This window comes from Branchiostoma belcheri, unplaced genomic scaffold, assembly GCF_001625305.1.
Source record: "Branchiostoma belcheri isolate BF01 breed outbred unplaced genomic scaffold, Haploidv18h27 scaffold38, whole genome shotgun sequence".
NCBI lineage: Eukaryota > Metazoa > Chordata > Leptocardii > Amphioxiformes > Branchiostomatidae > Branchiostoma > Branchiostoma belcheri.
The window spans coordinates 1,994,687-2,016,600 of record NW_017803998.1 but is presented as its reverse complement, the minus strand read 5'-3'; the positions used below and the strand labels follow the sequence as shown (position 1 = coordinate 2,016,600).

At 42.8% G+C, this 21,914-nt stretch overlaps 1 protein-coding gene across 1 annotated transcript in view; it reads left to right on the top strand.

The window, feature by feature from the left end:
* Nucleotides 1-21,524, top strand: part of LOC109476568 — a 38,619-nt gene extending 17,095 nt beyond the window's left edge. The window contains exons 26-67 of the mRNA XM_019777553.1: nucleotides 31-184; nucleotides 666-772; nucleotides 1,080-1,253; nucleotides 1,573-1,767; nucleotides 2,373-2,502; nucleotides 2,755-2,783; nucleotides 2,914-3,199; nucleotides 3,637-3,881; nucleotides 4,291-4,462; nucleotides 4,637-4,866; nucleotides 5,001-5,213; nucleotides 5,650-5,755; nucleotides 6,121-6,237; nucleotides 6,427-6,562; nucleotides 7,025-7,205; nucleotides 7,486-7,753; nucleotides 8,075-8,261; nucleotides 8,772-8,886; nucleotides 9,238-9,355; nucleotides 9,492-9,691; nucleotides 10,182-10,310; nucleotides 10,602-10,814; nucleotides 11,072-11,218; nucleotides 11,510-11,693; nucleotides 11,879-12,060; nucleotides 12,270-12,369; nucleotides 12,475-12,605; nucleotides 13,121-13,283; nucleotides 13,687-13,893; nucleotides 14,234-14,437; nucleotides 14,837-15,016; nucleotides 15,332-15,463; nucleotides 15,683-15,951; nucleotides 16,494-16,668; nucleotides 17,150-17,281; nucleotides 17,892-18,068; nucleotides 18,457-18,605; nucleotides 18,936-19,124; nucleotides 19,570-19,774; nucleotides 20,012-20,089; nucleotides 20,336-20,445; nucleotides 20,957-21,524. Of these exons, the coding sequence (XP_019633112.1) occupies nucleotides 31-184; nucleotides 666-772; nucleotides 1,080-1,253; nucleotides 1,573-1,767; nucleotides 2,373-2,502; nucleotides 2,755-2,783; nucleotides 2,914-3,199; nucleotides 3,637-3,881; nucleotides 4,291-4,462; nucleotides 4,637-4,866; nucleotides 5,001-5,213; nucleotides 5,650-5,755; nucleotides 6,121-6,237; nucleotides 6,427-6,562; nucleotides 7,025-7,205; nucleotides 7,486-7,753; nucleotides 8,075-8,261; nucleotides 8,772-8,886; nucleotides 9,238-9,355; nucleotides 9,492-9,691; nucleotides 10,182-10,310; nucleotides 10,602-10,814; nucleotides 11,072-11,218; nucleotides 11,510-11,693; nucleotides 11,879-12,060; nucleotides 12,270-12,369; nucleotides 12,475-12,605; nucleotides 13,121-13,283; nucleotides 13,687-13,893; nucleotides 14,234-14,437; nucleotides 14,837-15,016; nucleotides 15,332-15,463; nucleotides 15,683-15,951; nucleotides 16,494-16,668; nucleotides 17,150-17,281; nucleotides 17,892-18,068; nucleotides 18,457-18,605; nucleotides 18,936-19,124; nucleotides 19,570-19,774; nucleotides 20,012-20,089; nucleotides 20,336-20,445; nucleotides 20,957-21,031 (6,894 nt within the window). The 3' untranslated portion in view covers nucleotides 21,032-21,524. The remainder of the gene's footprint in view (nucleotides 1-30; nucleotides 185-665; nucleotides 773-1,079; nucleotides 1,254-1,572; nucleotides 1,768-2,372; nucleotides 2,503-2,754; nucleotides 2,784-2,913; nucleotides 3,200-3,636; nucleotides 3,882-4,290; nucleotides 4,463-4,636; nucleotides 4,867-5,000; nucleotides 5,214-5,649; nucleotides 5,756-6,120; nucleotides 6,238-6,426; nucleotides 6,563-7,024; nucleotides 7,206-7,485; nucleotides 7,754-8,074; nucleotides 8,262-8,771; nucleotides 8,887-9,237; nucleotides 9,356-9,491; nucleotides 9,692-10,181; nucleotides 10,311-10,601; nucleotides 10,815-11,071; nucleotides 11,219-11,509; nucleotides 11,694-11,878; nucleotides 12,061-12,269; nucleotides 12,370-12,474; nucleotides 12,606-13,120; nucleotides 13,284-13,686; nucleotides 13,894-14,233; nucleotides 14,438-14,836; nucleotides 15,017-15,331; nucleotides 15,464-15,682; nucleotides 15,952-16,493; nucleotides 16,669-17,149; nucleotides 17,282-17,891; nucleotides 18,069-18,456; nucleotides 18,606-18,935; nucleotides 19,125-19,569; nucleotides 19,775-20,011; nucleotides 20,090-20,335; nucleotides 20,446-20,956) is intronic.
* The last annotated feature ends 390 nt before the right edge of the window (nucleotides 21,525-21,914 follow it).

Genomic DNA, 21,914 nt, shown 5'->3' with positions numbered 1-21,914 from the left:
CTATAACAGAGTGTTATGTCTATTTTACAGACTATCGGACCGATCGTGGTTGACGCGAGGCCCCCGACGTTCTCGGGTCAGGTGACAGTGACCGTGGAGGATGACTACATCGTGGCGCGATGGCCGGCCAACGGGTTTTCCGACGACGAGGATACCGCCGGGCTCACATTCGAGTACTCAGTTGGTCAGTAACAATATCATTAATTCCTCTGCAAATAGTTTCGATTGATTGATAAGTCAATTGGGCCTTAGCTACATAACCAATGGATTTGTTTCTGCCAGCATTTGCGGTAAACTTTCGACTACCTTCTGAAAGAAAGGAATAAAATATGACTATTTTCAGACGGTTCGTAGTGTGTAGTAGCCCCCGTCCAGGTACAAGGAATGTGTATCTAGTCCAAATACGTTTTACTTTTCAAGCATCATAACGCCAATCTCTTGTAGTACGTATACAGGAATAATCGAACAAGAAAGTACTCTCCAAGGTGCTGATATGCCATCTTGTGTTACTTGAAAGCTCATTGCTACATCAGTACTGTTTTAAGAACAATTGGAATTCAAAATTGTCCATACCGGTACCTCTCGTAGCATTGACAGTGACTAGCGGGAGTACTACGTACGTTAAAGAAACTAAATTCTGAACCGTGCTGATCGTCGATTGTTAGGTCATGAGGCTAACAGCGAGGACATCTTGGAGTACACATCCCTGACTAGCGTGGGACCGTGTGGGGGAGCTTCTGGGTGTACTGCTGTTCACAGAGATAATTTACAGGTATTCTAGATGGATACATGAACACACTCTACATATCATTTCAGTTCTCTCTATCTTTGTTTAATGTATATAGGACGATGCCAAAATGTTTTTGAAAGTATTGGGCCATCGTCAAAATGTAATCACTGCGTATATTGTATTGTGTAAAATGAAATTGGAAATTTTAGACTTCCAGAACCTTTAGGGTAGACCTCCCTGTCAACTGTCAAAACCACGCTACTGTCGATACATGGACAGAAACAGAAACAAAACCCACAAACAAAAAAACTTACCCACGAGTAATAAAGAAAATGTCCTTCCTCTACAGTGGGGTATACATGGCACACATACCTACTACATGTCCATCAAGGCCACGGACACTGTCGGACTGACCACTGTGGTGACGTCCTCTCCGTACGTTCATTACGAGGGCGTGCCTACTGCTGGTGTGGTAGAGGACATCAACCCTGACCCACAGGCTCCTGTCTACGATTATCTTCAGGTATGAAACAACATCGCAAATTGTATTTCAGTCTTGGACTCCTAGCCGTTAGATTTGGAACTGCAGAGGCGTTTTCGTTTTTAATAGTGGATAACTCGAGAAAAAAGACACGAGTTCCCATCATTTAAGTCATTTACTAGGTAGTTTAGACAGAGATATATTCTACGAATTAGATTCAAAAGAGACGTTCTTACAATACGTCGCATGGGCTCAACCTTTAAAGTATTAGCAGACTAATATAAGGTGTACGTTTTGTATTGCTTTTGTCAGTGTCAAATCTATTGTGCAAGCTTTGCTAACAGGTCTACATTTTGTTCAGCCGGCAGATGCAGACTTCCAGACGACCGCCACCACGCTGTCTGCTCGCTGGTCCGGCTTCCTACACGAACATCGGGACATCTCGTACCAGGTGGGAGCCGGGACGTCACCAGGTGGTACGGACGTGGTCGGGTTCACTTCTGTTGGGCAAAACACGGAGTGGAGCAGGACTGGACTCAGTCTTACGTCCTTCCAGGTAGGGTAGATGTTTACGAAGTAGGATTTAACTTCCAACACTTTGAGTTACATTTTCAACCAGTCTTTCAGTCTTCAGTCTTCTGTAACCTTCCCCAATGCTGCCTATCCCCATAAGCAATAAAAATCCGGTGCCAGATTAAGTAACTTATCATTGAAGGTTAATAAGATTCATGTGGACACGATTGTTCAGGATACGTTAATGTACATAAGTATACATAAGTATACATAAGTATACATAAGTGTACATGATATACGTCAACGTACATAAGCTCAGGTCTTCCATTAGTGTGACGTAAACATTTGGTCACTGGTTGCTAGAAGTCGATATCGGCCCCAATCACTGTTAAAGAAAGATTCATATCATCGTTTTAAGACACCGCACTAAAGTATATAGATGATCCATTTTAGCAGATTAGTAAGTTTTTGGTGTCATCATTCCAGGGCCTTTCTCTCGTGTAAAGGAACCCCTTCTTTGACTGAGTACAGTCTTCTCTGAGGTCATTATTGTCCATTTTCTAATACAGTTATTTAGGTTATTACGGTACGAAACATAAGTTGAATGAGGCTATGTAAACTGAGTGTTTGTAAATGTTACTTTTCCAGACGTATTACATCACGGTGAAGGCCAGTAACAGTCTCGGGGACACAACCGTCACCTCAGACGGAATAACGGTTCTGCAGGACGGAGACTCTCTTCAAGGAGCGGTCGTCACGGACGGGATGGAATGTTCTGGTACTTTTTGTTTAATAAGTTTCTGTTTTTTATTAAACAAAGTCGAACTACAGTTAGAAAATGGACAACATGATACACAAATACTACACTGTCCACAAACACATGCTGTATGCTCTTTTTAGCTACTTTTTATCCTACTATGGTTCTGTGTTAGTACAAGAATTATGTCACTAGAATTGTATCTAAACACAGAATATCATACATTCCGAATATTCATTAGAAAATAAACCATTCTGTTGTCCTATATTTCAGACCAGCACGATGAACTTTATCAGATACAGGTATGGTACTTAAATTTTCGTTGTTTAATTTCCGTTGCATACAGAACTATACTTTTTCTAAATGAATGTTAATTACTTTTAAAAAAGGATACTTAATAAAGGTCTTTACAGGCTTAACGTTTGTTTTCAGACCATCCGTTCTGCTTGCTACACCACGTCGCCGTCAATCTACCAGACGTCAAGGAAGGCAGTGGCTGCTCATTGGACCATCCCACCTGCCAATCGAGCTCACGTGACCCACGTCCAATGGTCGATCGTGCAGGAGGTAGAAGGGGAGGAGACTGTGGTGCAGGACTATGTGAACCTCGGCATGGCGACCCACGGACTGACGGCAGATGACAATGTGTACCTCTCTCCCGAAGTCCTCTACAAGTCTAAAGTCTTGTTTTGTCATCAGGCTGGCTGTTTTGCTCCAGGTATTACAGTACTAAATTTATCATTGTGGCAAAATATTTTTAACTGTTTGTAGTCTGTCGCCACCCCTGTCCCGATTGAAAGAACATGTATCTAGTCCCCTTTTTTGCAATTTAAAGGAATTCTAGTATAGTAAGGAGAGTTCCAAACTAGAAGATCGAACTGCCAGGCACTTTCTATTGTGCTGATATGCCATCATGAGTTAGCTAGAAGTATCGGTATTCATTCTATAAGTCTCGGAAAATCCAAAGTAACACGTTGGTTAAAAAGAATTGCCAATCATTCCTATTTTAGCCCTTTTAACAGATTAAATGAATTTGCCTTTACGATATGTGCATGTAAGATGGTGTTTGGGTAAAAGCACCAACAGTTGTACGTTATCTTCTAACCAATGATCAATGCCCAAGAAATCATTTTCTTTTTACATGTATTTCTCCAGTCTACAGTTCCGGCTTCCTGGTGGCCCCAGATCCACCCCTTCCCGGGTCTCTTCACGTCACCAGTCCGTATCCAGATTCAGGCACCAGGAGTGCTGACGTCATCTTTGACAAGTTCGGTGATCTGTACTACCCTACTGATGACGTCATGAACTTCTATGACTGGGCCGTTACTGATGACTCAGAGGATGGAAAATTACTGACTGACTGGGCAACGGTTACTCCAACATCTTCCAATGAAACAACAGTAAGTACAAAGACCTTGTTGATAAGAATGCTGTCTTGTTGGATTCTTTTGGCTCACTATTTCACTGTTGACTTCTGGTAGTCTGTAGTGGCCTCCGTCTCGGCCCATCCTGCTGAAACATGTGTCTGTTCATATCTGATTCCTCTCTCTCTCTCTCCATCTCTCTCTCTCTCTCTCTCTCTCACTGTCTCCATCTTTGCCTCTCCATCTCTCTCTCTATCTCTCTCTCTCCATCTCTCTCTCCATCTCTCTTTCTCTCTCCATATCTATCTCTCTCTAATTCTCTCTCCATCTCTTCCTCCCTAGCACTATTTTTGTCTGTAGGAATAGAAGAATGACAGAAAAGTACACATGTATGGGTAAGGGGTTGAAGTCTGCCATCTCTAACTGCCATTGGATTCCTCCCCAGATCTCCTTCTCCGTGACCGGGCTGCCCCGTGATCTCACCAAGTGTCTGAGTCTGGTGGTGAGAGGACACGCCCACACCGGGCTGTCAGCGTCCGTCTCCGCGGAGATCGTCCAGTGTGAACAAACCGACACAAACAGAGGGCTCAACTACTCAACAGTCATAGACACTCGCCGTAAGTACTAGTATATTTTTATTTTTTGGCAACGCCTTAGGAACGAAGCCTGTAGTATAGTATTGTATCCTGCTGGAAATACAATAAGTCGAGAAGTAATATTTTTAAGATGCCCTCTTCTTCAAGTTTTTTACTTGTTCTGTAGATCTTGGATTACCATCCATTTTTTTACAGCTAACATCACACTTGAGTTGAACGCAGACTGGACAGAGTACGACATTGACTACACCAGTGAGACAACGATGCTGTCTGCCGTCTGGCCGACGTTACGTCACCGGAAGTACGAGTGGGCCGTCCTGGAGGACAAGTCAGGGTCAAGTCTGTCGGCCATGGCCGGACATCACCTCAGTATTCCTAACCCTTGTGATCACCAGGACATGATAGTGTGTGGACGGACCACCAGTGTAAGTATACATGCTTACCTACCAAGTCCTGTACCTACATTGATAGTTTGCTTGTGATTGATTTGCCAATGTCTGTCTTAATACTACAAGCAGCCAAGGACGCAACGTAACTGATCGTATTATTTCTCCAATAGGAATACATCAACGTGGATGACCTGAGCCTGGAACATAACAAGCGGTACATCGTGTGTATCCACGCCCAGGAGACCTCCATCACGTACGAGAGGTGGGTAGAAACGCTGCCGGAGACGGCCGTCTGTAGCAGCGGGGTGACGGTGGACGTGACTCCGCCCAACGCTGATGCTGCCGACGTTTGGATTGGCTCCAACGATAAATCCAATTACCAGGTAATTCACCATGTTTTCTTCTTGCTGCCTACTTGTGCGTACATTTTGTTTGAATTGTTCTTCAATTTACTGATAGATGTTGTTTTTTTTTATTTGGGGGTACGGAAGTATTGTTTTGGGTGGCTGAGTTGTGAGCTTGTGAGTTTGTTCTCGACATTATTGGGGGCAGAATGACTGGGTCAAAAGATCAGAAAAAGGAAATGGGGGTAAACTAGAGGGTAGGCTATAACAGCACATGGGTTGGGGAAGGATGATTGACAGAATGAAGGGTCAAACAAAGTAGGGGGTGAACTTGAGAGTAGGTTGACATCACGTGGGTGGGTGAGATTGACACGAAGAATGGTAGGAGGTTAAAAGGCCGGACACAGGAAATGGGCCCCGAATATTATACCCGAACTTTTTGTAAGTCAGAAAAATCCGATTTCTTGTTTGATAGGTGTCGACTACAGAGCTGTATGTACAGTGGGATGGATTTGTTGATGTTGAAGAACATGACGTTTCTATGCACCACACAGGAATACAATACTACGAATATGCCATAGGTAAGTAATGAGGACTTCAATGACCCGTCCCATGGATGGTGTAAACAGTACCATAAGGCTTTGTCATTTTCCATTACCAAAGAATAATCACCAAGTTTAGCAAGCTATCTCCGTTTTAATGGACAAAAATTATTACATGCGCTTTCAAGAACGGTTTTTGGACGGTTGGTAGTCTGTAGCGGCTCCCGTCCCGGTTTGATGAAGATGTACATATCTAGTCTATTTAGTGCATCCTTCCCATGCATAATAAATGTATTTTACTGCTACAAGTAGTGCATATACAGGGTGGTCGGTGCTATTTTCGCTCCCTTCAATTCACAACCAGTCACTATGATGAGCTTTAACATTGTACCCTGTCTATTCAGGTACAATCGCTGGAGGATCAGACATCCAAGCCTGGACAGATGTAGGAGTGACAGACCACGTTCTACTACACGGCGTCAGGCTGCAACACGGATGGTCATACTATGCCACTGTGAGAGGTACATAAAAACAAAAGATAGTAAAAACGAAAGATTATCACAACAAAAATAATAAGAAGCACATAGCCTAGCCTTAGCATACCGGCCTGTGAAACACAAAGCATTTTCGAAAATATCCCAGAAGAAATTTGGTACCTATATAATCTCTTTCTTTACTTACTGATCTTTTCACAATTTTTCTCTCTTTAGCCTGGGATTTTGTCGGACTGTCGACCAGCAAAGGTTCCCAGAGAGTGACCGTTGACACGACACCGCCTGAGAAGTCGGACACTCACATCAACGTCGGGGGCAGTTTCCACTTCAGTTCGTCAGCAGTGTCGGCAAGGTAAAGTCGCACGATCGTCGTACGATCTTTTCAAGGTCGCAAACTAAAGGGAATTCTTGAGATCTTTGTACAAACTCTATCGCAACGACTGCTTCAAAATTCTATATCAAAATCGTTAGACGACCTAAGACGAATATGACAGTGTCCTCAGATACCACTGACTTGATACAGGTTCTAACAATAATGGCTCCGGCCACATGCGTCGTTCGATCGCTCATGGCGTGGTTAGAACAGTCGTGCATTACGTCCTGCTAAATTCAGCGCGTTAATTGCTAAATGCTAATTCTTGTCGGTTGGCTCTGTCACAGTCTTCTTGCGGGCGTTACGGTCTTAAAATCGCAGGCCGATCTATGACATGTGACCTTAAGAACGTATGAAAAATAGAATTTATACACATCCTTATCAATATGCACATTATAACATACCATTGAACATTGACACCATGATTTCTTGCCCTCACAGCTGGGAGGGTGTGTTCTACGACACAGAAAGTGGAGTGTCGTTCTTTGAGTGGGCGGTCGGCTCCAGGGCGGGTCATGCCGACATCTACCCCTTCACTAGGGTGGAGGAGACGGAGGCTCAGACAGATGAGAACAGTCCTCTTCAGCTGCATGAAGGGCACGAGTATTATGTGTCCGTCAAGGTATGAAATACTATCCATTTTATCTAATACATAAAACTGGCAGAGTTATACACATTATTCAGGCCCCCAATGATATTTGCTAATGGGTAAAATTAAAATTTTTTCACCCTTTGGATTTTCAAATCATCACCAGCATGATCCTTTTGGTTTTCCCTTTTTTCACATACTAGTAGGCATAGGTACTGTAATCATAGTAAATCGTATAGCAAATAATATCTAAAGTTAACAACGTTGTGAGGTCTTCAGCCTTGATGACAAGTTCTCCTTTGACGACCTCCAGGCCTATAACGGAGCCGGGCTGATGACTATGGCTACGTCCTGGGCCGTGGTTGTGGAGACGTCCCCGCCTGAGGCCGGGAATGTGTACGACGGACCCACGAGTGGCGCCGTGAACGACATAGACTATCAGGACGACGTCACGACCATCCACGCCCACTGGGACGGTTTCCACGACCCCCATTCTGCCGTGGTGAGCTACACGTGGAGCGTCGGGGTGTGTGCCGGATGTAGCGGCATTCTTGCCCCACAAAACGTCGGGATTCTACAAGGTAACATTAACTTTATATGTATGTTGCATGGATTTAAATTTGCAAGTTATTGGCAACGCCTTCGGGGCGGAGACGTCTCATGTAGCGACGTCCTCCTAGTCACGTTACCCCGCCAGGTAGCTTACGGGCTGTTTTTTTTTTTTCGTTTTGCCCGTTAACTACTCCATGGGGCATCAGTATTAATTCAATGTAAAAAACTATACAGGGAAGCTTTATTCATTCATCAATATGTTTGTGTGTCTTTTTTGTATGGAAAATGAATAAAAATGTACCTCTTATACGTTTGAAACAAGATTGAGCATCTTTGTTTTTTCTCCACAGCTGCGCGTGTGGACGCCCTTCAGCTGACCCCAGGAGAGACGTACTACGTGACGGTGACGGCGTGTAACGCTGCCGACCTCTGCACCACCGTGTCGTCTGACGGAGTCATCCCCGACGACTCCCCGCCTGTCGCCGGGAGAGTCCTGGATGGGGCTCAGGGAGAGGAGGCCTCCTACCAGGCATCAACGTAAGTACAGTCCACACAGCAATTAACAATGTCACGGTAAGATTAAAATTATGCTATAGAACATTCCAGTTTTGTTGCCCAGAAATTGCATTGGATGACTGTAACAAGCATTGCAGGCTCTGTCCTTGGTGCTGAAACATTGGTTAGATGCAGTGCAATCATCAGAAAGTTCCTTTTTTCCCAACAGAAACAGTTGCATTTGTAGATGAATAGTTGCATTTGCCAATGGCGATAAATGTCAGGTAAGCCTGGCAATGCTTACTTTTGGCATTTTATGATTTAGGTAACTATTATCAGACCTACCTGGGTAAGATATGCAGGGCTCACCCCCAAAAAAGTGAAATCTACCAATAGCGAATACAGTTGAATATTCCTATCGGTGGCGGAAATGTATATTACACAATGTAGTCATGTGCTCTACTACATGTGTCTACATGTACTTTTTCAATCTGATTACTGTCAACTTCTATGTTTTCTGCTCTCATTGCATTCCCTCTTTTCCGACATCAGGAGCAGTTTGGCTGCCCACTGGTACGGGTTCAATGACCCCCATTCTGGACTGGCCTACTATGAATGGCGCGCTGGTACTACACCGGGCGGGAGTAACATCCTGGGAGTAACACGGGTTAGTACACTTTGATGTTTGTCACTTCTAGGTACTAAAGTATTGTTTTGTGTGGCTGAAATCATTGGTTGGTTGGTCTGTCCGAATTGTTTTGGCTTCATGGTGGGTGGGAGGTGATTTTGGTAGTTAATTGAAAGGGAAGGCCACCCGAAGGTGACCCAGCGCATGTATTTGGAAAGTGGTGTAATACCCGCTTACAGTACATCATACAATCCCTCCGCACTTCCCAAAATACTTCCTGGTGAACTTGAAGGTCACGATAACACTGGAAGTCTGGAAGGTATGATTTCTGAAAGGCTGAACAAGATGTTAATTGTAGTATAATGATTTACGTGATGCATTGCTTTACAGCTCCACCTGACGAATGTAGCTGTGAAGACAGGACTCTCCCTTCCTGTCAACACCCTGATCTACGTCACCGTGAAGGCATACAACCGTGTGGGAATGTCTGTGGAGACCACATCCAACGGTAAAGAAGTTAAACCATTTTTAAAAATTAATTCTGACCCTGCCAACTGACAAAGTTAGATTCTTTATTCTCAGATGTAGGAGAAAACCTGCGGAATAGGTATAAGTAAAACTTGACATTTGTATAATGTCGCCAGGGTTCCGAGTCGACACCTCTGCACCGACCGTGACGACAGCCGTGCACTTTGACCACACCCACGGTTCCTTTGTGAGTGGAACACAAACATGGCGGTCTGGTGTGAAGATAAAATGGCGGTTTGACGACAGCGAGAGTCTGGTGGTGGATCAGCACGTCTCTCTGTCCAACCATCACGGAGCGGAGGTCGCCAACATAAAGGTGTGTTAACCATCAACTTGATACTTTACGGCCTTACAGCTACATGTCGTACGGTTTTCGTACAATTGTCATACGATCTTCGTACCCCTTAGTACCATTTTGGAACTAGAAAATGAGTGTTTGAACAATGTAACTTTAAGTGTTTGGAGTTGCATTCGTCCTTTTGGATTGGGACAGAAAACTTACAACTGTGTGTATGAAGGACCTTCAGGCATTAGCCTCGGGTGCGAAACCTCTGTACGTAAAATAGCCCAACACACTCAAAAAGAGAAGGGGTGAATCGGTGTTCTCGGCTAAAAACGTTACTGAAGTCGCTTTTGCTTTCCATTATCTGCTATGGAAAAAGCACTACGCTTCCTGTCAAGTATTACGTGTTAGAAGACATCATTTTTCCTTTTAATTCGGGGACAATACGTGGTTTTATCAAAGAACTAGTAGTACCTATATGGAATGTTTTGCTCTTAAATACAAGCCGTACTGTCCTTTTCAGCTCAACGGCACAGTGTATGAGTACACGTTCACCGAGCTCGAACTGGATGATGGGAACAACTACGTTGCGAAGGTGATCGGATGTAACAACGCAAGGCTCTGCACTCAACAACAAACTGGATCTCTACTGGTAAGTGCAACAGTTTTGTCGCAACAAAAGATATCCATAACATTAAACATGACGTTCAGGACAAGCAGTTTCTAGTATTTAATCTAGACTTCATTTGAAAAGTCTACGTTCTAAACGCTGCAATTCTTCTTGCACCTTAAAGTGTGCATAAAGCTTCTGTTTCGTCACTTCAGATGGAAAATGGAACGTTCACTGGTCGAATTACGATCTTTAAAGCATGCTGAGGATCGGATATCGAGCAGTAACGCTGTCACTTCTAGCTAACTATTTCTGTGATTTATCTATAAACAGATTGACACGTCCAAACCGTTAACCGGGCATTTTGCGGTCAACACTGACCACGCCGCCCGGCTGACCAGGCACAGGGACAGCTGGATGACCTACGATAACAGCGGAACTCCGACCCTGAAGCTGGCCTGGCTTGGCTTCAGTGACTACCACTCCGGGATAGACAGACTCATGGTGGCAGTCGGGACTGGGTTCTTCGGAAGGGACAAGACTCTGGTAAAACCTCTTTTAAATAAGCATCAGCATAGTAATTGCGTCCTAATTTGATTTCGTATACTGTGTCCATATTGCTGTGGTAATTTGCATATTTGTGAAACTCATTTGCATATTTGTGAAACTCATTTGCATATTTGTGAAACTCATTTACATATTTGTGAAACTCATTTGCATATGAGGGAAAATACCATGTTCCTGCTTAGAAATTTAGGGACTTCATCCATGAGCTTACGCTGTGCAATTTTTCCTTTTCACAGAATGGTTCACCACAAGTTCTTGCCCATGGCAACCAAGTCGGCGATCAGCAGAACGACGAAGGCTATGTCTACACAGGAACAGTACAGCTGTCAAGTGCAGTGACTGGATACAGCACCATGTACATCTCTCTATGGGCCATCAACGGGGTAACACATTTACGCGTATACTCTTTTGTATATAAAATTTACGATATCATTACGTAGTGGAACAATTTTACTGTTAATAGACTCCAAAAATTGGACTTACCAGAATTTTGACTGCATCATTCAGTCTCCTTTAGCTATCAGCCATCAATCGCTCAGGACACGGCGTTTGCTTGTGTGACTTCTACGAAGATTCAAAGTTTGTTGTAAGTTGATATCGCCCCCCGTCCCGTATTTCGATTAATGTATTATAAAGTCAATGTTTCATTAAAAGTAATATGTGTCTCCCCATAGGCGGGCTTGGCCAGTACTGTGGCCCACTCAGCTTTCCAGGCGGTCCCTGCCTCTGGTTCCACCGGGAGTTTGGCGCTGGTCCGTCGGTGCGATGCACACTCCTGCTACGGACACTGTATCTGTGCACCCTTCAACCAGAACTGTGCCCGGCCAAGCGGAAATACATGCACACAACTGGACAACTGTATGTGCACTATAGCTGCATAACTTCATCATTTTGACCATATTTTGTTATGAGCGCCATTGCTTTAGGTCAAGTCTGTATGTATATATATCGTGTGTTCAGCAAAAAAGAGGGTGGGTGGTGATTTCAGTTGAAAGACAGGGTTGTGACCCATATGTCCTATGACTGTTTTTATTTCATTTCAGCTGATTCAAGCTACTCCAGAATTGAAGTTTATGACAAAACCGACTACAGCCTCCTGACCAATGGGGACACGTCTGACGCCGGCTTCACCTACTCCACATGCGCACTGGCGGCCAACTGGAGGGAGGCTACAATAGGGTCTGCCGGGAGACCGTACAGATACGAGTGGAGCGCTGGGATCAGTGTAAGTACGGCATCATGTCCGTTTAGGGGGCAATTAGGGTTTTCAAGATTCAGATCCCAGCGATGACTGTGGTTTACAGTATAGCCGTTCCTAGTCATCGGTCGATACTAGTCTGTTTCCAAAAAAATTCCATGGACTATAAAATGTGCTTCGTGATACGTTCTCTAATTTTATGTTTTTATGTCTGTTTTTTTTGCCACATTTTCCAGGGACAAACGGTTGGCTCTGGGTTGTTTGATCTTGTCTACGACCGTGTCTGGTACGATGTAGGTCTGGAGACCAGCGCTGTTCTCACCCTTCCAGTTGGAAGTAAGCTTTCATGATATTGAAATGCCTTTTCTTTCACTAAATTTCGATGTCTACCTTAGAGGCATACATGTAATTTCTATTTTATCAAAATATCTTTAATTTAAGCTTCCCTGGAAGTTGGCGTGAGCTACGTGTTCTACGTAAGAGCCTGGTACACGGACAACATCTACAGGGAGTTTCAGTCCAACGTTGTGAGAGCTGATCAAACTCCACCAAAGAGATCAAGTTCGAGGAAGGTCGGTATAAAAGAATATAGTTATACTAAATTGAAATGTTTGTGAGTGGGGTTAGCGTTCAGCACCAAAGACAGATTCTTTGTGTATTGATAGTGTTTAGCACCAAGGACATGCATGTCTTGTGTGGATAGTGTTTAGCACCAAGGACATGCATGTCTTGTGTGGATAGTGTTTAGCACCAAGGACATGCATGTCTTGTGTGGATAGTGTTTAGCACCAAGGACATGCATGTCTTGTGTGGATAGTGTTCAGCACCGAGGACAGGCATGTTTTGTGTGGATAGTGTTCAGCACCGAGGACAGGCATGTCTTGTGTGGATAGTGTTCAGCACCGAGGACAGGCATGTTTTGTGTGGATAGTGTTCAGCACCGAGGACAGGCATGTTTTGTGTGGATAGTGTTCAGCACCGAGGACAGGCATGTTTTGTGTGGATAGTGTTCAGCACACAAGGTGTTTTTGTGTTAGTCGTGTTCAGTACCAAGGCACGGATTTGTAACGTTATGGTTTTGTTGCAGATCAAAGACCTGACGTCCACATCAGAAGAACACGATATTGAGTACATGGCCCAAACAAACAGCCTGAGTGCCAGCTGGGAGTATGTCTTCCTGGACGCCATCAATGATGGGAACGACCGTCATTTCCAGCGCTTTGAGTTGGCCCTGGGCACCTATCCTGGAGGTAAGAGAGTAACTGTGAATGTTACTTGTAATGACTCAGATTCATGCCAAATCTACTAAACTTAAAATAACTGAAAATAGCAGGTATTGTTTGTATGTGCGTGTGTATATTGTGCGTCCTTACAGTTGAGTAAAACGTGAGTGGGGGAAATATATAACCACAGACCACAAATGTCACACACTAGAAGTTAGGTTTCATAAGCTGTAAACCGTGTGTCAGAGGAAAATGCATGCATAAATAATGTACTATCATTAGAGAAATTCACAATAATCAATATACTAGTAACAAGAATTTAGTTAATACCAAAAACTAAAAAAAAAAGATTTCACCAAGTATGGAATCTTAGTTTTGAAACGTTCCTCTTGGTTGAAATAACTTCACCTTTCGACAAACTAACCTCCAGGAGAAGACGTGAAGAGGTTTGCGGATAACGTGGTCTCCGGGACCGCCACGTCCCACACCTTCACGGGCCTGAGCCTGCAGTCAGGCAGGACGTACTACACCTCCGTACGGCCGTACAACTTCGCCGGGCTGCAAAGTACCTTCCACAGCGACGGTGTCATGGTGGACACGGTAGCACCGACAGCAGGCGTCGTCTTTGATGGACAAGGTAGGAAAATGTTTTTCTTTCCAAACGTTAAGAAAATGCTAGAGCAAACATTTTGTTTTTTCTTGCCTAAGTCACCGACGAAAGGCATAGGATGCTACCTCAAACATCTTCGTTAAGAAGGTGATGTTTTCGAAACTGTAACAATTTTTAGGATTTCGATTAGTGTTAGGTTAATTTCAATCTGTTCTTCCCAGAGGCCAAAGTTTTCGGTTTTAGTTAGATGACACAGCTTAAGAAACTTTGAATGGCTATTTGATATGAAATTTGAGTTTACCTCTTTGACCTACCGACTTTCCTTGGTACTGCAAAAGAACATCCAGTTGTTGTATCTCGTTTGCAGATGTCAGGGACATTGCGTGGACGTCGGAATCAACTGTGGTGTCAGCATCTTGGCATGGATTCAACGACCTGGACTCGGGCATAGACAAACATTTCTGGTGCATCGGAGAAACCAACAGCCAATCGGAGTGCAACATCATGGGGTGGACCGACACCGGATTGGTCCAAGAGGGTACTACTACATTAGGAAGTAGTCTAACAAATGGTGAGAAATAGGATAAAAACCGTTTAGCACTCGGAGTCTGTTTATTATTTCTGCTATGTATTATGTTGCTATGGCGCACCTCAGAGTAACATTCTTGTTCATGTTTAGCTTATGTAAGAAACCTGGATCCAGGGCTACTGAATAGCTCAAGTAATGATTTCAAAAAAGTCTATTGGCACAACATATTTCATTCTCTACGTTGAGCTGTTCTGATAGCCACCAGTTTATTTAAGGGGATCAGACTATGTTACAAATGATTGAGTTATAATTCGCTGAAAGGCAAAAAGGGACACCAGCATGGTGCAGGATATACATAAAGAGTGGCATTGAACTAGAATAAAATTTTTTGCGTGTATTTAATCATATATAACTTCTAAAGGTTTTAATTATATATATCAGGACAACGTTATTACAACAAAGTGAAGGGTCAGGACGCCGCCGGGCACCAGTCACCAGTCGCCGTGTCCGACGGGTTCCTTGTGGACACCTTCCCGCCGATACCAGAGGCCAACCTGCAGATAGGGGAGAACCTGCTCCTCAATCCGTCATTTGAAGATACCATTGTCAGTGGACAAGAAGGTTCGAGTATTTTTTTAATATCAAGAATGGTATTAGTTTCACTTGAGAAATGATGCTTCTTTCAGTCTAGAAATTGGATATTTATGCTGGACGATAAAGACGTTATTCTATTCTTTTTTCATCCCAATTTGGCGGAATCCTTTCAGTGGAAATTTTGTATACGCTCTGATCAAGAGATATTTACGTGGGCACTGACCAACCACAGGGCTCATTTTAACGTTTAACCCGATAAAATTTCACCCCTAGCTCACGTATTGACTGATGTTATAAGTTTTCTAAGGAACTAAAAGGAATGATCTTAACTGTTTCTTAAAGGTTGGGTACTGGAAGGTGACTCTGTGGTACAGCAGATCTCGTCCTTACCCACTGATGACTTCCAGACCAAACATGGACGTTCTCATCTCCTCCTACATGGCACCATGTCTCAGACCTTCACCACTGTGGCAGGTAAGTCATAACATGCATGCTGATTGGTTGGTTGTTATCAAACGTTGACCAATCAGCAAATGATTCTAAAATTGGAAAGTCTGGCATGAAGAGTTGAATAGTGATTGGCCGAACTGATGGTGTGATTAACCAATCAGAGTAGTTAATTTTTTGTACTCTTCATACTATTGGTTATAGGTAATACTTTAATGTGATTAAATGATGTTTTTCTGATCACAGATCAAGAATACAGGATCTCCTTCTTTGTAAACCATGACGCGACCACGGACGTCCCCCGTCTGACCCAAGAAGGTCTGCTGACGGCCCCAGGTCTTCATCAGGTGTTCAAACTGCGGAACAGACAGGTGTCCACTGTCGACACCACCTCTACAGAACAGTGGGACACCTGGCAGAAACAGATCTTCTACTTCACTGCTGCCGGCACCGGCTCAACTGTCACCGTCCAGTCTGTTGGGACGAAGGCAGGGATTTCACTGGATAACTTTAAGGTAGGAAACCGTTTTCTGTTCATACTTTTACATTGCCGCCATCCATGAGGTTTCCTTTTCAAGGCTGTACTGTTAATACTTCTGAGATGGAAGTATTGTTTTTCGTGGAGCTGCTTTAGGATGAGTCTGTATGTGTCTTGTCCTCAGCAGCAAGGAGTGTGAGTGGGTAGAGGTTGGGTTTCAGTTGATTGACAGGGTTGTGACCCGGTATGCCCTGGGTGGTAGAAGGAAGTTGCCAGGAATGTGTACTGCTGTAATCATGGCATTAAACATAAACCAGGACCTGGTGTAATACCGGAATAAGTTATGTTTTACAATTGCATGTCATTGGGTAATAATCCATTCATTATGTAATTCAATCGGGTATTATCATGATCATACAGTACAGTTCCAATACATTAACAAGTTTCCAATGCAGTCTGAAATGTCTTTTGAAAAGGAAGATAGCATCTTGTAAGAAATGTGTCGTTCGAAAACACCACAGTGTATCAGACCAAATAGTGTCAACCTGTTTTACATGTATTTATTTTTCTCCTCGCCAGGTGGAGCCAGTGACCTACACCACCACCCACTTTAACTCCACGGCCGTGTATGAAGGCTACATCGACCTGACGGCCCAGACCCTGTCAGACTGGGGGTCGGTGTCGGCCAAGTGGAGCATGGTGGATCCTGAGTCTCCTATTGTGGACTACTCATGGGCAATTGGCACTACCAGAGGTAGTCTAAGTGGTCAATCTAACCGATGCAGCTTTAACACATTGATATTTTTCGATTGTTTCCCAACTTTCTGACGGCTAGGCTCGGAAAAGCGAGATATTTCCTATAACTTTGCTGCTTTTGGCCTTTGAGAAAATAGCATTTATACATTGATATTTGAGAATGTGTGTATGTATACTGAAAAGCATATCAATTGTAGCAGTTGTACGATTGTAGCATGTTGTATAATAATTTGTACATACATATGAGTTGGACTATTGCTAGTTTCAATCGATTCTAAGATTGTAATATAATTTTCATAAATAACAGTGAAGACACTCTAATTATGCTAATACTATTATAATAACTCGTAAGCAATATATTCATAACTGTATTTTTTATATGTCAGGAAAGTATGGCATTGTCTCGCTTTTGTAGAGAGTTTAATATGAATTGGTCTACATAATTAGCCATACTGAATCGTTATCTTTTTTTTTTGAAGGTGGAACCCAGTTGCAAGGCTTTGTGCCCCTTGGAGTCCAAGAGAGTGCACAGAACAGCAACCTGTTCTTACAACACGGGTCCTATGTTCACGTCACTGTGGTGGCCACCAATGGAGCAGGGGGGTCAGCAGGTGAACATCATAATTCTTCCTTCACATTCATTTCTTGTGATCACATATTTAGTAACAAGAAGCAACCATTGTAATATTAAGTTTATGAAAACAAAAGTTGGAGGCATTCTAGAGAACGTCATGGATTCGTCATACAGAGTTTAGCTGTCTTGTGACAGAAATATTGAAGTATATTTTTGAAAATCGTACAAAAATCATTTTACAGCACTTTAACAGTCGTCGACTTGGCTCTTTTTACCAATCTTACGTAAATATTGCTTTGCTGACAACCTGTGTAGCTTTGCTTCAGTGATTAGCCAATACTTACTGTTATACTGAAATACGACCAAAAGATGATTATTATTTTTTTATTCCAACATTTCATAACCAAACATGGCGACAGCACACTCAAGTTATATCAACTTAAGTTATGCCGCCATCAACACAGAGTACAAATACAGGACAGGACAATACTATTTTTACCTGAGGAAAGTCTTGTAAAGTGCCTCTCCTAAGGGAACAAGATCGGTGGCATGTCAGTACTCGAACCCGGGACCTCTTGGTTCCGAGTCGAGCACTCTGCCGCTACGCCACACGACCCCACGTATAAAACATGGTTATTTCTTTGCAGTGCTGTACTCTGAGCCAGCGCTGGTCGACCTGACTCCCCCGGTGATAGGAACTGTTTTCGACGGGCCTGAGCAGGATTCAGTCGACCTGGAGTACCAGAACAGTGACATCATCTGTGCCAGCTGGCCTGACGTCATTGATGACGAAAGCGGCATCAACTACTGTGAATGGGCTTTAGGTACGTTACTACTAAAATAAAATTAGGATGCGAAAAATGAAAAAAATACATATATAGCTGCATATGTGTTTATAGATTTGATGACCACCCCTGTGGTGTATACGCTGTCATGAGGCATGGTTGGTTCCTATAAACATCGAATAAGCCACCGAGTGAGCGAAGCGATTTGTGCAATAATGACTGGTGAATACAGATTAATAATAACCGATGGTTATGGCAAAATGTTGCCTTTTCATTTGTCATGTTCATCTGGCTATATGATAATGGTATGGCTGTATACCTTCTGTTAGTAGAGGTTGTGATCAGTTCCTAATTGTATATTCTTAGCATAACAAAATGACTGCTACAATAGTTACAAACTGTGTGTGTTTGATTGTACTCTACTCAGGTACATCCTCACATCTGGCCAACTTGATGAGGTTCACAACAAGCTACATCGAGGAAGACGGGAAATCCGCCTGCATTGATTCTCGTTCGTTCATCGCTCATGGCACGAAGGTTTATGTCATCGTGCGCTGTCACAACCACGCTGGACAGGTGAGTGATGGAAAGGAAAAGTATATAATAGGGTTAATGATCAGCCCTTTTGGTGTATATGCTGCCATAGGGCACGATGGGCTGCTAAAATCATCGAATAAACCACCGAGTGAGCGAAGTGGCGGGTTTTGTTTTCGCCGTGTCTACTTACCTGCTTCGGTTTTCTTACATGTCCTTCCTTTTACTACACTACAGAAGAGCGACTACTAGAGTCACAAAATGTTGGAGGGTAATGATGTAACCGCAGATTGACAGGAAGGTCCATTTAGTTGGAGGTAAAAAATGTTGTCAATTTTTTTCATTAGAGATTGTATCTCCTTAATCCTACAGTCAGCCACAGCCAGTTCAGACGGAGTTGTCCTGACCTCCGTGCCCCCCAGTATCGAGCACGCCTATGTGACGGTTGTGATCGAGCCGGTGACGCAGTACGCCCCCAGGAACCACTACCAGTACTCCCCGGACAAACTGCACATCGCCTGGGGAGGCTTCGAGGACCCGTCCGGCATTTCTTATTACGAGGTAAATGTTTGCTTTATACGTCGCTGAAAGACACTCTTAGGTCTTGTCCCTGTGGTATCACCGTTTCTAAGTTTCTACAAACAGACGAGCTCTCAGTCTTTATGGTCAACAGAAGCTTTAGGCGTTGAAGTTAAAGTTATGGAGTGAGTATTATCCTACTGTACCTCTATCTCTATGATTGTTCTCAAAATTAATGATTTCGACATTAAGGCTTATGACTGTATTTTAGATAATAGCGACTGAATCATACAAGATGCATAATCACCTTTGCCTAGTGTATGGGAGATGAAAATTTGCATACTTTCTGAGCTATAGATGGCAACATTAACCACTGATAATTTGTACATCACAACACTATCAAATAAGAACGTTATTTTATCGCCATAAACCCTTTAAAATCTATTATTTCTGTAGTACATGGTCAAATGTTCTATCATTTCTATAGTACATGGTTGAGGGTCCAGACTTCACCTCGGCTTGGGAAGAGGTGTCCTGGACAGGAGAGCACACGGCGACCCTGACTGACCTGCAGCTCGTTCCCGGGGCCACCTACATCGTCAGTGTCCGGTCTGTGAACTTTCTCGGGATGCAGAGTGACTCTGTCTCCACGGAGGTCAACATCGCGGTTCAGGGGAGGCCTTCTGTCAGCGGTGGGTTTATCTTTATCGTGTGATATATAAAACGACAAAGTCGATTAATAGACGATTATTAGACTTAACGTGACATTTTATCTGGACTTTTATCTATACATTTCTTTCTTTTTGAGTGATCAATATAGGGACAAACTGATGTTCAGTCCCCAATGTAAAGCAACTGTAAGTCATGCCATCACAGTGTTAGAAACTTTAAGAAGAAACTTTGCCCGCATACGATGTATTTTTGTTCAGGCGGACTACAGCTGACATGGGAAGCCCAAGGCACGATGTTGATCAACTGGGAAGGTGTCTTTGGCTCTTCAAATGCTGGTAAGTTAAGTGTGTACAATAGGCCTTTAACATATCTAAGTGCACGTGTATGTTTTGTTTAATCGTTTGTGACATTGTTGTTTTGCTCTACAATAATTAAGTCAACCAGTTGTTTGGTCATCTTTTTCCCTTGTAATTAGCCTCCATGCAAAAATGTGCAATAGAAAAACTTATAATGAAAGACAAAAACCATGAACTACATTGTATAATGTTTACCTGAGAATGCTGTAATGTTGTTTTTCTCAGACCTGTACTACGAGGTATCAGTGGGTCTGGTGGAGGGTGGCAGTAAGGCGGGACTTTGGTACGAGACGAAACAAACCAACATGACTGTCTCCAGTCTGGACCAGACAAAGGTAAGCTACATTTAAATACGTTTCTTAAAATAGCTAAAGATCCAAACTTTTTTTCGAAGCCATAAGGACCGTGAGTTGAGTATCCGCTGTGTCCAGTGTACTCTTTTAGATGGTGGAGCCCATCCCTCTCCCTCATCACCCTTTACCTCCCCAACCGAAGTCAGGTACCCGTTCACACCTGTGCGGAGTAGTCGTCTTCCCCAGGGACACATCTCTAGCTAGTAATGCCTGGGATCAAAGACGTGACCTGGCGATCTTGTATCCGGTAGCCATTTATATTCAACTATTGCTGAAAGATACATTAAAGAAATACATCAGAATAAAAACGACGCCATCAGCCAGAAATGTTGAAAGATTGAATTCGTATTTTGGTATCAAAAAGTTCACGACTCACGGCTTGTAAAATGTGTTTTTTTCACTGTATTTCCGATGTTAATTTTTCTATTTCAATCTGATTTTTCATGTATCCTTAGAGGAAAAAATCATTGAAGGTCTTATATTGTTATTGCAGGAATATCATATCACTGTCAACGCCATCAACAACGCTGGCATGTACATCACTGTGGTGGGCGACCTGGCGGGATGAAGTGGCATTACACTTTTAGTCACTAGAAGTCACGAAAGAAGCACGTGGGCTTAAGACAAAAAAATAAACAGAGTGTGCTGTGTTTTTATTGACATTATGTATCAGTCCTTACTCGGCTTAGAGTAAAAGAAAATCCATTTTTTAATTCATTGCCAGTTCAATTCTGAATTGTTTTTGCTTTGTTCTGCATTTTAAGTACTAGTATATATACATTTACTTTTAGTTTTGTCATGTACTTCATATTCCAAAGCAGTTTATGTCAATGTCAACTATTAACTTTTGTATTCTCTGTATTTTTGGAGACAAGGCAATAAAAGTGTTTTGTGTGCATTATAATGCTTCGACTATGCATTACCTGGGAAGTTATATTTTGTGTGGTTATAGCGGGGTAAGTTCGGATCATTGCAAAAACTCTTAAAAGATGGGCGGGTGTTCATGATTTTTTTAGACGAATTACTGTTGGAGAGACCAAGGTCAAGTTAAAAAATCAGCTGACGTGAGGAATGTTCTAATTTTGCTGTGTTATATCAATAGTATGTAGTATCATATTTTTGATTAAGATTTTTTTCTCATGGCCGAATTGATATTTTGTATTTATGATTAACAACAAGTAAAATCTGAGATTTTATACGTCCGGGCTTTTTATTGTATATTCTTATATGTTGTTTGTTATGTATAGTTGATGGTGTTAAACCTTATGTGTTAGACTTAGCGTTCCAGGATGTGTTAACACTGGTCAACATTTACACCTGCAGCTTAGAACATGTACCCACGAACTTATGAAATTCTATTTAATCTGCCGCAAGGAACTCGCAATGAAACTCAGAATGACAACCGGAACCGTTAAATCAGACGTTAAAAATAACCGGTAATCAATGTTACG